General features: G+C 39.1%; 1 protein-coding gene across 9 annotated transcripts in view; it reads left to right on the top strand.

The window, feature by feature from the left end:
• METTL15 (methyltransferase 15, mitochondrial 12S rRNA N4-cytidine) overlaps positions 1 to 13,369 on the top strand; it is a 200,773-nt gene extending 187,404 nt beyond the window's left edge. For all 9 annotated transcript variants that reach the window (XM_005286906.5, XM_042849109.2, XM_065592530.1 and 6 more), the window contains one exon: positions 12,806 to 13,369. In XM_005286906.5, the coding sequence (XP_005286963.2) occupies positions 12,806 to 13,251 (446 nt within the window). In that variant the 3' untranslated portion in view covers positions 13,252 to 13,369. The remainder of the gene's footprint in view (positions 1 to 12,805) is intronic.
• The last annotated feature ends 1,533 nt before the right edge of the window (positions 13,370 to 14,902 follow it).

Genomic DNA, 14,902 nt, shown 5'->3' with positions numbered 1-14,902 from the left:
CAGAGGGTTAGAACTGACAGCAATTAGCAATATTGTAGTTTAATCCTTTACCTGACATCCAAATCTGTCCTTCTACAAAATGACTGCCATGCAATGTTTGTCAGGAAACCAGAGCCTGAGGGTCAGGGAACATACTCACAGAATCTTTCTCTAGATAGAACAGAAGAAACTCTAGGTATCTAAGATTGATGTCCAGGGTAAATGCATGTACAATTAAATTGGTTAAGCCATCTAGCCTTCTGTCTAGAGGCATAAAAACTCAACCAGATAATTAAAAACTTGATGTTCAGGATATTGGGGACTGCACCTCCAAAAGCAAGAAGAAACTAATCACTTTTTGCAAGGCACTGGAACAAGAAAATGTGTGACATTGCTTGAATGAGAAAGAATCTATCTGGAAAATGGATGTGCATCCTCCCATCTTTTTCTCAGCTGGCTTGAGTGGCCAAGAAAAATCAGGACAAACAATGCTATCGTAGTCCTTGTAACTACCTATTAGTTTCATGGGCCCTCCACAGACTAGCTAGTCTCCCAAAACCTTCTATATCAGTGGTGGGCAAACCGCAGACACTGGAAGCTGTGGGTGGCCGTGCAAATGTAAACAAACTGTCTGGCGGCCCGCCAGCGGATTACCCTGATGGGCCTCGTGTGGGCCACAGGTTGCCCACCACTGTTCTATATTAAGAACATAAGAAGATAAGAATGGCCATACTGGGTCAGACCAAAGGTCCAACCAGCCCAGTATCCTGTCTGCTGACAGTGGCCAATGCCAGATGCTCCAGAGGGAGTGAACCTAACAAGTAATGATCAAGTGATCTCTCTCTTGCCATCCATCTCCACCCTCTGACAAACAAAGGCTAAGGACACCATTCCTTACCCATCCTAGCTAATAGCCATTAATGGACTTAACCTCCATGAATTTATCTAGTTCTCTTTTAAACCCTCTTATAGTCCTAGCATTCACAACCTCCTCAGGCAAGGCGTGCCACAGGTTGACTGTGCGCTGTGTGAAGAAGAACTTCCTTTTATTTGTTTTAAACCTGCTGCCCATTAATTGCTTTTGGTGGCCCCAAGTTCTTATATTATGGGAACAAGTAAATAACTTTTCCTTATTCACTTTCTCCACACCACTCATGATTTTATATACCTCTATCATATCCCCCCTTAGTTTCCTCTTTTCCAAACTGAAAAGTCCTAGCCTCTTTAATCTCTCCTCCTATGGGACCCGTTCCAAACCTCTAATCATTTTAGTTGCCCTTCTCTGAACCTTTTTTAATGTCAGTATATCTTTTTTGAGATGAGGAGACCACATCTGTACGCAGTATTCAAGATGTGGGCGTACCATGGATTTATTTAAGGGCAATAAGATATTCTCTGTCTTATTCTCTATCCCTTTTTTAATGATTCCTAACATCCTGTTTGCTTTTTTAACTGCCGCTGCACACTGCCTGGACGTCTTCACTATCCATGATGACTCCAAGAACTCTTTCCTGATTAGCTGTAGCTAAATTAGCCCCCATCATATTGTAAGTATAGTTGGGGTTATTTTTTCCAATGTGCATTACTTTACATTTATCCACATTAAATTTTATTTGCCGTTTTGTTGCCCAATCACTTAGTTTTGTGAGATCTTTTGTGAGATCTTGAAGTTCTTCACAGTCTGCTTTGGTCTTAACTATCTTGAGCAGCTTAGTATTGTCTGCAAACTTTGCCACTTCACTGTTTACCCCTTTCTCCAGATCGTTTATGAATAAGTTGAATAGGATTGGTCCTAGGACTGACCCTTGGGGAACACCACTAGTTACCCTTTTCCATTCTGAAAATTTACCATTTATTCCTATCCTTTGTTCCCTGTCTTTTAACCAGTTCTCCATCTTTTACCAGATCCTAGATAAGCCCGAGGTAAAAGCCAGAAATTTAAAATTTAAAAACTAGAATTTGGATTCACCACAGGCTAGTGGATATTTTGTTCCAAACCAGAAAGCTATTTACCTTTAACCTTTAATACAAGACCTAGGAAGGGCATGTGCGGTTGTGCCCATGAATTCAGTTCCACAAAAGCAAATGTGAAACATTTTCTTCAACTTTCTGCTGGGAGGCTACCAGAAAGAACTGTGTTGTGGGCAGGTCGCAATACCAGAGGCTCTGCAGTTTTTGCAAGAAAAAGGGAGGCTTGCAGGTTTTGCCCCTCTCTCTCTCTAGAATCAATAAAGCTATTGATGATGTCTAACCATCTCAAACATCTGGTAGTACACAGGTAATCTTACTCTTGATCTTAAACACCTGATGAAACTCCCTTTGAAATGTCATCAGAAGTCTCCTTTACTTTTTATAATATAAGGTGTCCATCATCTCTTCCTGAGAGCAAGCAAACTTCATGCCCTGTCAGCAAAAAAACCCATTTTTACAATTATTTGTCTCAAACACTGATATCCTACTGCAATAGGCACTCTATAAATACTTTACATCATTGGTTCTCAATGAGGGGGTTATGAACATGTCCACAGGGATGAACAGGAAACACTGCCTTAGATAGATTTTTGCCACAGCTACTTGGAGGTTAATAGGTATACATTAAAACTTACTGAAAAATATAAAGGTTGAACTTCTTAAAATGTAGCTTTAGTGTTCTTCTATTCTACTGATCAACAATTCTTATTTCATTTCAGTGGGTGATATGCCTTGTTACCTATTAGCTTAAGCTAGTAACTTAATTTTGCTTGGTTTCATTTAGATTTGTAACCCATTGACAGATCATTGTGAGATCATGTAGTCATCTGGATTTAACTTGAGAGAAGTTGGAGATTAGATGATAAAGAAGTTTAAAAAACCCTTAGTGGGTAAAGCCAGTTTTATCCAGATCTATTCAAGTTCACAGACTTTAATTAACAGTTTGAAATTTGTAATATTGCTTGAATTTTAGATGGCTGTGAATTAACACTGTATTAAGGGAGCCTAGACAAAAGGACATGAGTTGCGTCACAGAAACTTATTAAATGTGATGCAAATTCAACAGATGAATTCCAGCAAACAGGTGCACGATCTGAATTAATTTTTAAACTCTACCACTCTCATACACTCAGGGGACTTTAATGCCTCACATTGACAGGCACAGCACATTGCTAATTTCATTCACAAGCTTAAAAATTTCAATACATTTTAACATATGAATCTATTAGATTTTAAAAAGTGTAAGTAGCATCAGGGTATCCCAAAACTAAAATGATAATTTCTCTCAACTGGGATTTCAAATCAGTAATCTAGCTAGAAGCATGATGTTTTTATGAATGAAATCCGTTTTACAGACTTCCCATACAAATTTTGTTATATTATTATACATAGCAATGCCTGTTACTAAGCAAGATTTTCTTTTACTGTTAGTATGGTTTTCGTTTGTGACTTAGCAAAAAGCACAGGATTTCCTGACTCCAGAAATGTTACTGACTCAGGGGACTGAGAACGGGATAATTGTAGCCTTTCACCCCTGGATTGCTGATTCAAATCCAGTTTGTATTGTTAACAACTGTTCCAAATAGATGGCTGTCCATATGAAAGAAATCACCACCATAAAAAACATTCATTAGTTGTTGACAGTTTCATCAGAGAAACCAAGGATTCATTGGGCTTGGAGACTGAACTGTCTTTGCACTACATACAGCTGGTACATGATCTGAGCATAAACAGAAGCCTTTTCTCTAGAGTTGTTAGTCAAGCATCTTTCACTTTATCATCAGCAACATTTGTATCATACCCTGCCCTGGACAGCTTACAGTCTAGGTCAGGCATGACATACAAATAAGGGTAATGGGAGTTAATAGGATGGGAACAGGTCAGGGTCATATATAGAAGATCACACAATAACTTAGATTAGTCATGCATAGTTCCTTGAAACATTTTGTTTGAGCTTCATCCCCATCATCAATTTTCACCAAACTCATCCACTTCTAAATAATGCTGCAGCACTAAACTCACAGGTACTGTTAAACAAGCATATACATGTACACATGCACAAATACATTAAAAAACTGGGATAATTGAAAAAGGAAATATTAGCTGCAAGTTTGATAGTAAAAATGCTGTATTTCTGGTCTCAATGTGGCAAATATAAAGTATCTCTTTCTGATGTAATGTGGCTATATTTTTTTACTGATTTACTGAATTTTAGTATTACATACTATAACATATTTTCTGCCTTGCTATTTGTGCATTGTCTTCCACAGATGTCATAGGGGATTGTGTTATATATGAAAAAAATATATGTTGGCAGTATTTGCTTATTTTTATTTCTTATATTACTATAATAGATTTTTATCCTAAGGGCCTGATTTTCAATACCAGGTTCTTTTTTTGCTCATGCAAATATTTATAGGCACAGTTAATTGTCAGAAAAAATTATGGTATCTAGATACTGCATTGAAATATCATGGTGATGGGGATTATATAAGATCCAAGATAGATACAATTTAGATATATCTCTAACTGCCATATATGCCAGCACAATCTGGTAGCTGGATATCTAACTGCTTTCATTTGCCTGCTCCAAATTTCAGTTGCAGAATCAAAGACTAGTTTTCAAGATCAGATCAAGTCTTGCTAAAAAGCTGTCTAATTACAGCAACATCCCCAAAGTGGTACAAGTGGGCTACAATTGCATCTTTCTTTTTTCATATATTTCTAAATTTGTGAAGCTTAAGATTCCTATTCTACCCCCTTCTGCTTTTTCTTTACCTCCCAGGGGATAGCACGTTTAAAAAATAGTTTTGAAATAGTACAAACGTTTGTAGGAGACTTGTTAGTGCAGATATGTAAAAAGACAAAGATTCTCAAAATATTTTGATGACACAGTCATAGAAGATAAAGCTGTCGGTTTTTTTCAACTGAGTGTAAAAGAAAGCTCAGTTAGACTAGTATACAATAAAGATGGGCTGAGGAAGCGAAAACCAGATATGTTTAGAAATCTGTTTCCATTTTACCCAAACTACCAAAGTTCAAGAACATCTGATAAAAGGTTCAAGTTTGGGCTTATTTCTAGTGCTGGGATGACTATTTTACTTTTGGGAATTGATCTAACAGTAAATCATGCCTTAATTTAGCATAGATCCAGATTAGTTTGAAATAGACATTAGATTGGAACCTCTTGCCCCAGCTTCATGGCATACACTATAGAGGGTGGATCCAGAACATTTTATAAAGAAGTTCAGATTTGCATCTGAATTTTATCTGAATTCTGTGGCTTAGCTCCATCTTTAATTGTGATCCTTACAAGGTTGCCTTTTCTGGGACTTGGGCAATCCCTGGGCAGCAGAGGTGAACCGAACCCCAGCAAACCATCAGCAAGTTCAGAGAATGTTTTTATATTCCTGATCCTACTCTATGGTACATATCAAATGTGCCTTTTTGTTCTGATAGGTGAAAATCAGCTCTGCAGAATAGAGTCCAAAAGTATTACTGTTTATAGAGCCTATACCCTAGAACAGAGGTTCTCAAACTGTGGTCCGCGAGCTCCATTCAGGTGGTCCATGGATAGTTCCCTCTAAGGTGCGCGCCTGGGCGGCTGCACACAGAAGAATGAAGGGCCACCCACCTAATTAGTGGAGCCGCACAGGTGTGGCTCCACTAATTAGGTGCCTGGACTCTGGAGTAGATGCACATGTAAGGTGAGGTGGTGGCCTTGGTGGGAATAGGGGACAGGTAGCAGGGGACAATGGGGTGAGAAGAGGGGGCGGGGGGAATTTGGGACGTGCAGGGCTGTGGCGGCCAGAGAAAGAGGCAACTTTCCCTAGCTCGAGGGCTGCTGCAGTGTGAGAGACACCCCTCTCCTTCCCAGCCCCAGCTCGGGGGCTGCTGTGGTGAGGGAGAGAGGGAGAGACCCCCTCCTTCCCAGCCCCAGGTCGGGGGCTGCCAGGGTAGGGGAGAGAGGTCACATCCATCGCATTAGAAAGGTAAGACTACTGATATTAAAATATGAGTTGTGTGCTTTTATTTGTCGAACAAAAAAAATTAATTATTATTAAGTTTAGAGAGAGAGAGAGAGCACTTTTATCCAAAGTGCTTTACAATAGTTAGCTAATGGCACAAACAACATTTGGAAAGATGATTAAGTGGTCTGCTGAGACCCTCAGCAATTTTCAAGTGGTCCGTGAAAAAAAAAGTTTGAGAACCACTGCCATAGGGCTTGTCTTCACTACCCCCTGGATCGGCGAGTAGAAATTGATCTCTCGGGGATCGAATTATCGCGTCTCGTCGGGACACAACAATCGATTCCCGAATTGACGCGCGTACTCCACCAGTCCAGGTAGGAGTAAGTGCCGTCGACAGGGGAGCTGCGGCGGTCAATTTGCCGCCGTGTTCACAGCGGGGTAAGTCGGATCGGATACGTCGAATTCAGCTACGCTATTCGCGTAGCTGAATTTTCGTGTATCTTAAATCGATCCTCCCCACCCAGTGTAGACCTAGCCCTAGAATCCACAACTGGCAATGTTTTCAGCAAATGGTACCAAAAAGAGAGTGTGGTACACGGCTAACAGAATAATAGACACTAGAACTGAAATGGCTAGATTTATCTAGTCCACCGTCCTGCTATGTGTTCCCTACAGTATTTGTTAATGCTTTCTTACTCTAGTTTTTAAATGTTTCAAGCAAGTAGGCGTGCTTTTATTTTTTTATTTTTGTAGTATTTGGAGCAACTGGAACATTAGATTCTTGGTATAAGGCCTGCTACAAAATTGTAGTATTTCAGGAAATCTTGGGGTATAATTAAAGTTTTTTGTAGCTGTAAATTAAAAGAAAGGGGGGGGGGTTGATTCAGGAACTATAAATTCTGTTGAAGAAAAAGCTTATTTGTACATGGAAACTAGGGCATGTATTATTGGGAAGCGGGGAGCTGTGTATGTCTAATGATCTAGTGAATGTATAGATTCAAAGAAGAGTATCTCTGTATTCCAGTGAGCATTGCTATAGAAACATTCATGTCCTATGGTATTGCAGGTGTACTCCATCTTTAGTTTTAAACCGCGCTGTTTCCTCTAATAATACCTCAGTGTTTTAACCAAGTTAATGGTGTTAGTAGCTGTTAGTTGCTCATTTCAAAGAAAACAATATTTGTTTTGGTTAGCAAAGCAATCTTTTTACATTATATATTGAGAAGCACTTTTCTCCACAGATAAACTACTATCAGTATTAAGCTCAGGAATTTCATTTTCAAATCAAAACTTATTTTTAGATGCATTAGCGATAAGGAGAGGTAGCATGCAGAGTTTCGGAAACCTTTGTATCAGTTTGCTGCCTGTGAGAGCTTGCCTTTTGACCAGCCTAAGAGTTCTCCTCACCCAATTACTTCCTCCCAGCAGGCATTTTGGCCCCTAAAAAGGGAGATTAGAGACCTTTTTGTTTTTACAATATGTGCACACAATGTGATTTTCAAAGGCAAAATGGCAGTTAACTACTTAGGGTAACATTTTCTAAATTGCCTTAGTCTTAGTGACTTGATCCAAGTCCCAAGGAGTTTCAATGAAAGCTGTGCACCTAAGTCACTTAGGGGCTTTTGAAAATTTGATCCCTGACTACTGTTGACTTTCAGTCAAACTTGGATGCCTAATTGCTATTTGTATCTTTCAAAATCACAATATAATATAAAAAATTACTTAGCTGATATTTTCATTTATTTAAATGTGCTCATGCATAAAGGAATGGAGCACACACCGTTTCAAAATTGCTACTGTGGGATGATAAAAGCAAGTCTATCCATTTTTGGATGGTGCAGGTTTAGTGTATGTGTGCTACTTACTCACAAGTACTGCATCTCTGCTTTCCCATGCCCCTTTTCCTTCTCTTGCCCTGAACTCTATCTTAATTCTTCTGCCTTATCCCTCTTCCTTTTGTGTCCTTTTCCACAGCCCTCTGTGCCTGGAACAATCTTCCTGTCCTCATCCATCAAGTGTCTTTCCCCCCTTCCCTCTTGTCAGCTTTAGTAGCCATGTGTTGTGCTTGTTTAGACTTACATAGATTGTGTAAGCTCCTCAAGGCAAAAAAAAGTCTCTTTCTCTGACTCAGGTTGTCCCATGGAGAACACATAAGGGAAACCACAAGAAAAGCAAAACTCCTACAAGTTCTTTTTCATTACATGGTTTCAGTGCTGTACCATGAGTTCCATTTGGAAAGCAAACTTGCAATTCCCCAGGGGAACTTCTTGCTCAAGTTACTTGTGTTGAGCAAGTTTTGGAAATGCCCTGTAGAGCTTTGAATTTTTTTAATAGGCACTTACTCAAATCTTGGTGTCCTTGTTGCCAATCCTTTCTATCACAGATCAGACTGATCATCACCTTTCCCCATACGGGAAAGAAATTAGTCTAGTCAGAGCCTCATTCAAGCCATGTTAGGCTTCAGTGGGTCCTTTAAAATGAGACAATTCACAAACCACAAAGTAAAACAGATTAAAAGGCGGTAGGACTCCATCCACATTCCAGTGACACCATCTTCAGGTTGCCCACCTGAGAGTCGACATCCAGTTTATTCCTCTGCCCTTATTCCAGGGCCCATTCTCCAGGCTATCTACCTTAGGAGACCGGGGTCTGTTCACTCTAATACCTGTGTCTGTATTCTAAGGCCTTCACACTGCTAGCCATTCTTTGAGCTTCTTATTACTGCTTTACTGCAACCTTCACTTCAGTGCTTCTATGAGAGGGTTCCCTGCAGTGTTCCACTCCACAAGGTCCTTCACCTGTGAGACCTACCTCTGCTGCGTTCCTTCAGAATCACTCACTTGCTCTTGGGTTCCTCCTGTCCCTGGCTAAGCTAGCTCTTTCGGTTTACCTAGGGGCCTCCGCATGAGCCTTCTTCAGTGTTTTCTCTGTCTCTTCTTCCCAGTGGCTTCCAGCTACTGCTGTCTCTCCAGGTTCATGCAGCTATCCCTGGGGAACTCCTACCAGTGCCTCCTGCTGCTTCCTTCCAAACTACTGCCTGGCTCTTTATGGAGGCAGGATGCCCTCTACCATGCCCATTATGAGGTACTAATTAGTCACAGATGAACTGGACCCATCCCCTTTAAAAGGGGATAGTCACCCTATGACAGCAGGTCAAATAGTTGTAGATGCAACTCATTTGTCCTTCCTGATATTCATTCTTGCTATCACTTTACTATTTTCAGACATACATTATATGTTTTCTTGCCATTGTGTTACCGTTTCTTCACGGCACAGAATGAGCATGGCTGAAATATTCCATTACCAGAGGCAGAAATCAGATGATTTGGTTCATGCCAGGAAAGAACAATGAGATCACAGTGTTGCTGCTAAGTGTTTGGGGGTGGTAAAATGCTGCTTTCTCTAATATGTATATTAAACAGGATGCTGCACATTACATCAGTAGCCAGTGACCACATTTCTGGCTCCACCTCAATTTATAGAACTTCCCACTTTGTCTCAGGTAGTCATTTATACAGCTCAGCAGAATTTCTGTTTTCTTACCTTCAAATCTTACCAGAGGAATGTACAGCAGAGCCAGTAGTGTAGAAACATGTTATACCATCTTGGAAATTATCCCAGACTGGAGCAGCTGCTGAAAGAAGCTTTGCAAGGTGCTGCTGACATCACTTGCAACCAGATAGCTGCCCCAACTGTAAAGGTAGTGCAATCTTGCAATCTAGCACTTACATCTTTAGACATTTTAGTCTGCAAATTATTGTAGGTTTGGATGGCATGCAGCTGTTTCCTGAGAACCTTTGTCTCTGTTCTTCATTTCCACCCACACATTTGCAAATACACAGTTTTCAACATGCTTCACAGTTGCAGGTTGGCTCCTTGTGCAGGGAAAAAGAGAAGATGGGAAAACACGGAGGGGACAATGCTGAGTAAGTTTCCTGTCCTCCATGGAAATTTGAGGGAAGTTAATTTATGAAGTACACAGCTGAAACCATGGACCATCAGGCCTTAGTGTGTAAAATGCTGTACTTACCTAAAGCACTATATAAGTAATTATTGTTGATAGAAATGTGTAGTGAGACGTGCAACAGTTTTAAAAAATGGTACCTCTCTCCACCTTTACATGTATGCCCAGTCATCATTTTTTACACATGCATATAGAATGCAAAGGTTTTGTTATTTTCATAGACTCCGGTGTTTCCAATCCGTAGCAAAGAAAATTTGAAAAGAGGAGTGGGCTTACAGTATGGGTTTGTTTTGTTTCTTATCCCCAGTTAATATCCTCTCTTCCAGATGAAGAATGGAGTGCCTCATGCAGTATCATGAGATGATGGAAAGGGTTCCCCACCACCCCATTAGTTTTAAATTCTTAAAGAAAGTTATCAGTAGGGAATACCTTTGTGCCAGAGCCAGTGCTTCAAGTATCATCCAAACTAGTGCTGTTTTTTTCATATAACACAAGGCAGAAAATCCTTTCCCCCCTTTTATAGTTGATGTTGAGTTTGATTAAGGGATACACTCAAACCCTTAGTTCTTCTTTGAATGTCTCTGCATATTCTCACATGTGGAATCAAGGTCCCTGAGACATGGGGTTCCAGAATCTTCTGGGGTGTAGTGTCTATCTTGGGCTGCCCATCCCCAAAGAGTTCAGACAGTATCAAAGGGGAAGCAGCCCCAAATGCTTTTCAGTTCCTGCCATTAATTTAGGGATTCCTAACCTAAAACTCAGAAGAAGTGGGAAATCTGGATGTGGAGTTTGGATTAACCAGTTGCAAGGAACAGTTCTGTCCCTTTACCAAATAACATTATTGCTTTCACTTTCCTGAATCAGGCTTCTGCATTCACCTGGCATAGTGGTTTGTAAATTGGGTTCAAATTCACATCTCCTTTAAGACTCCCTTGCACATTAATATGTTTTTTTCTTTAGCCCAGGCTTCATTAGCCTTATTTACCCATGCATAGAGACTGATGATATAAAGCTAAATTTTGTAAGGCGAATAATGCCACAAAGAAGTCCAGAAAATATTACCTTGGTCATCTTTCTCTTCTGAATAGTAAAGAGAATGGTGCAATTCCTCCAGGAGTCAGTGGACAATACAGATTAGTTGGCAGTATTTGGAGCTATTTGTCCAACAAATTCACACAGTGACACTGTCACATTAACCAGAAACAATCTAACTACTTGAGGTGGGAACAACATCAACTGTTCCCTCTTAACCCTTCTATCTTAGAAAATCAAAGAATAATCAAAAAATAAAGTTGGAAATTTAGCAGCAGATGCATAGCATGAATTCAGCTCAAAATCTGCAGATTAGGTAACCTCCAAAAAATCTGATTGGGACATGTTCCCAATGGATGCCCTTTTGTTTAGTTGGCATGGCTACTTCAGATAGACCCTCTTTCCAGATTTCTTATCCATAGAATATAATCTAGGAAGAACAGAAGCCCTATAAACACCACCTTTTAACCTCAGTACTCTCTCACATGCTGACCAAACTCCCTCCTGCACCCAAACTCCCTCCTACAGCTTGCACCCCTCACCCCCTCCAGCACCTCAACCCCTTACCCCAGGCTCAGCCCAGAGCCCCCTCCCACACTTCAAACCCCTTGGCCCCAGCCCAGAGCCAGCACCCCTTCCCAAACTTCAACCCCTATCTCAGCCCAGTGAAAGTGAGTGAGGGCGGGGGAGAGTGAGCGAGGCGAGGCTTTGGGGAAGGGGCGGGGCCTTGAGGAAGGGGTGGGATAGATCCTGGGTTGACTTTAGATTCAAAAAGTGATCTTGGGCATAAAAAGGTTGGAGACCATTGTACTATACTGATGGATGAATTATAGTTTCTGCAATAGCTACAATCAACTATATCCAAATTCATATATAAGAAATTATCAATCTGTGAAGTATCTAAAGTAGGATTTATGAAAGCTAGAGATCCAGCTCTATTCAGTGTCTTCTTATTAAAATGTAATTATATAAATACTTACATGAAGTTCATACACTACTAGAAAATAATATTTCTTTTTAATGTTCTATTGAGCGGATAAAGTAGTTTTGTAGTATCACAATTAGATATCACAAATAGTATCACAAGTTTTGTAGTATCATAATTAGATTCACTAAGCTTTTAATACCGTATATGATTTGCTCATTAAAGTTTAATAAGTAATAGTCTTATTTCTTTAAACTAGAAAAAGTATTTAATTGCATTTAATTAAAATAGAATAATTATTTAAATCCCACCTCTGTGAATTATTGCACAATAATCTAGAAGATGATACTTAATATTTGCTTCTGCTTCTGCATAAGTTATATATGTTACCTGTTTTAAGAATCTCAGATAAGCAACCAAGCATGCATGTCTATCTACATCTATATATGAATGTAGTGAGTACTATTTCTAATGAAGATATAGAAAACTAATTTTTACTGCAGAGTTTTAGGGCATCTTATCTGCCTACCCTGTCTATACTTTTTATTCATCGCAGTTTCATGGCTGTTGCTTTGTATTCTGACTTGCAACTTTATTTTTCAATTCTTTGAAGGATTTGAGGTGCAGTTTGTGTGAATGATTCTGTAGAAAAAGGGCCTGATTCCACAATAGGACTGCTCAGTTGAACAGGGCTTACTCATGTAACTAAGGCTTTCAAGGACAGGTCTTAAAGATGTATTATAAAGGGAGGAGGTCACTACTCATTGTTCAAAGTATCCTTTACTTTAAAGTAGGCACAAGTCACTGGATTAATGTCAAAAGTAGTTAATGGCAGGTACAAAAAGTTTATGGAATTACCAGATTTTTTCTAAAAGGTAGCAGGTTCCAGTACAGGAGAGCAGTATAAATGTCCTTGATGACCAAACTTTAATCTCCTTTCTCACTTTCTTTAATCCATAACAGGTGCTTTTCCAGCAGGAGCTTTGTATGCCCGAAAAGACTTACTTCAGAGACCTACACATGTTGCCACCAAAACTTTCCAAGCCTTGCGTATATTTGTGAATGATGAGCTCCGCGAACTCTATGTAGGGTTGAAGATAGCTGAGAAGTTTCTGAAACCTGGAGGTCGACTTGTAGCCCTTTCTTTTCATTCACTAGAGGATCGTATCATCAAACGATTCCTTCAAGGAATAGATGTTTCAGAAAAGTTCAACCTTAACATAAGACAAAAGATAAGACAAGGACAAAAAAATTATTCAGAACAAGATGTGGAAGAATTCGTCAGTGAAAAATCCAACTCAAGGTGGACATCTATACAGAAAAAAGTGCTTACTCCCCAGGCTGCAGATGTTCAAGAGAACCCAAGAGGGCGGTCTGCCAAACTAAGAGCTGCTATCAAACTGAAATAAAATAAAATACTCTGATTTTCTCTTTATATTAAATATGCTTTTGTAAATGTTCATCTTTCAGACTGTACAGAGATGGTCAAATTGAAAAATAAAAGGAAAGAAAATAATTGATATCTTAGGATAGAGTCTGACTTCTATCTTCAGTATTCAGTTTTAATTAAGCTATGGAATTGAAACATGGAGCATCACCTGGTAAAGCAAGTCTAAATCAATGGGCATAACTAATATTATTAATTTCTTTAGAAAAACAGTTCTCAAAACACAAGGCTCAGATGTCTATAACAATTGTATGTACAACTTAAACATATAGGGCTCTATCCACTATTAATCCACAACATAAACTCCCATTGAACTATTCCAACTTCACTCCCACATTTGATCATGTTGTGCCTTATTGTTTTAACATATACATTCTTTAATACAGCTAAAATTTGAAGTCAATTTAAAACTTCTTGTATGAGAAACATCATAGATTGAAAATTAATATTGGCTCCTTTTATATCTTGTTAAACAATTCATTTTTTAAAATGATATAAAAGCTTAGGTTTCATCTACTTTAACTTCTTCCTCCCTTTACAAAAGAAAAAAGAAAAGAAAAGCGTTCTCTTTATTTGGACAATCAAAATGTGTGGCAGAATTTCACTTCTGATGAATCAGTAGATTGGTTGACTAGAGGATGAAACATGATTTCTGTCTCTGAATTTGAATGCTTGTAAAAGAAAACTGACTGGCTGCTTTTAAAACTCCAGACCTGACTCTGATCTCACCAATTTTATACTGGTGTAAGCCCAGTGACATCAGTAGACTTATTCCTGATTCAGATCTGAGCAAATGAGATCAAAATTGCATCCTCCATGTGTAATAAATTGAAATAGCAATATCCTAATTAATTCCTTTGGTAACATTACACTAATATTGGCAAATTTCTCATAAATACCCAGAGATATGACATTGGATGATGCAAATCACTGATATGAAGTAAGAGATGAATAATAATGGGCACGATAGACTTTTCTGAAAGTGTACTGTTTTTCCCAGTTTTCATTATACATAGTATTAAATATAAATACAAACATTCCACTTCAAATAATAATACTTAATGTTGACATCTGTTAGAAACAACAGACTGTATTTAAATAGATCTTTTCCTCTCCAAACATTATATATGAATAGTTTGTTATTTTTGGTTAAGGTTGTACCTTGAACTGTGTCCCCATTTGACGTTTTTAAAAGATTTTTATGGCTGAAATATTTAGGCTCAGAAGAATGTGGTGCTGTGTTGTGGTGCAGGTAGATGCACAGAGAGACATGCGATTGCAACAAAGGTAAGTGCGGTATTAATAATATCCCAGAAGAGATATGGAAGAGTCAGTGCTGCTTCTGACTATTTGCATAGGGGTATCTCCAAAAACCCAGCCCTCCCATTTCCATAAGTATGATTGCTCATACCAGTTGGGTCAATATATCATCAACATAGGGAGAACATATTTCCCACTGCAAATATTCTTTCAATCTGGCTTATTTTGTGCTCGCCTGGAGTTTGCCGAGCCCCATAAAAATCTCTGGGTAGGGTTAGTTGAAGCATGCTTGTGTATCTTGAACTGTTTCAGTTTCACTCAGTAGATAGGTGGCATACATTTGGATACCACTT

This window comes from Chrysemys picta, chromosome 4, assembly GCF_011386835.1.
Source record: "Chrysemys picta bellii isolate R12L10 chromosome 4, ASM1138683v2, whole genome shotgun sequence".
Classification (NCBI taxonomy): domain Eukaryota; kingdom Metazoa; phylum Chordata; order Testudines; family Emydidae; genus Chrysemys; species Chrysemys picta.
Note: the sequence above shows the minus strand (reverse complement) of the source record. Positions and strands in the feature narration are given on the sequence as shown.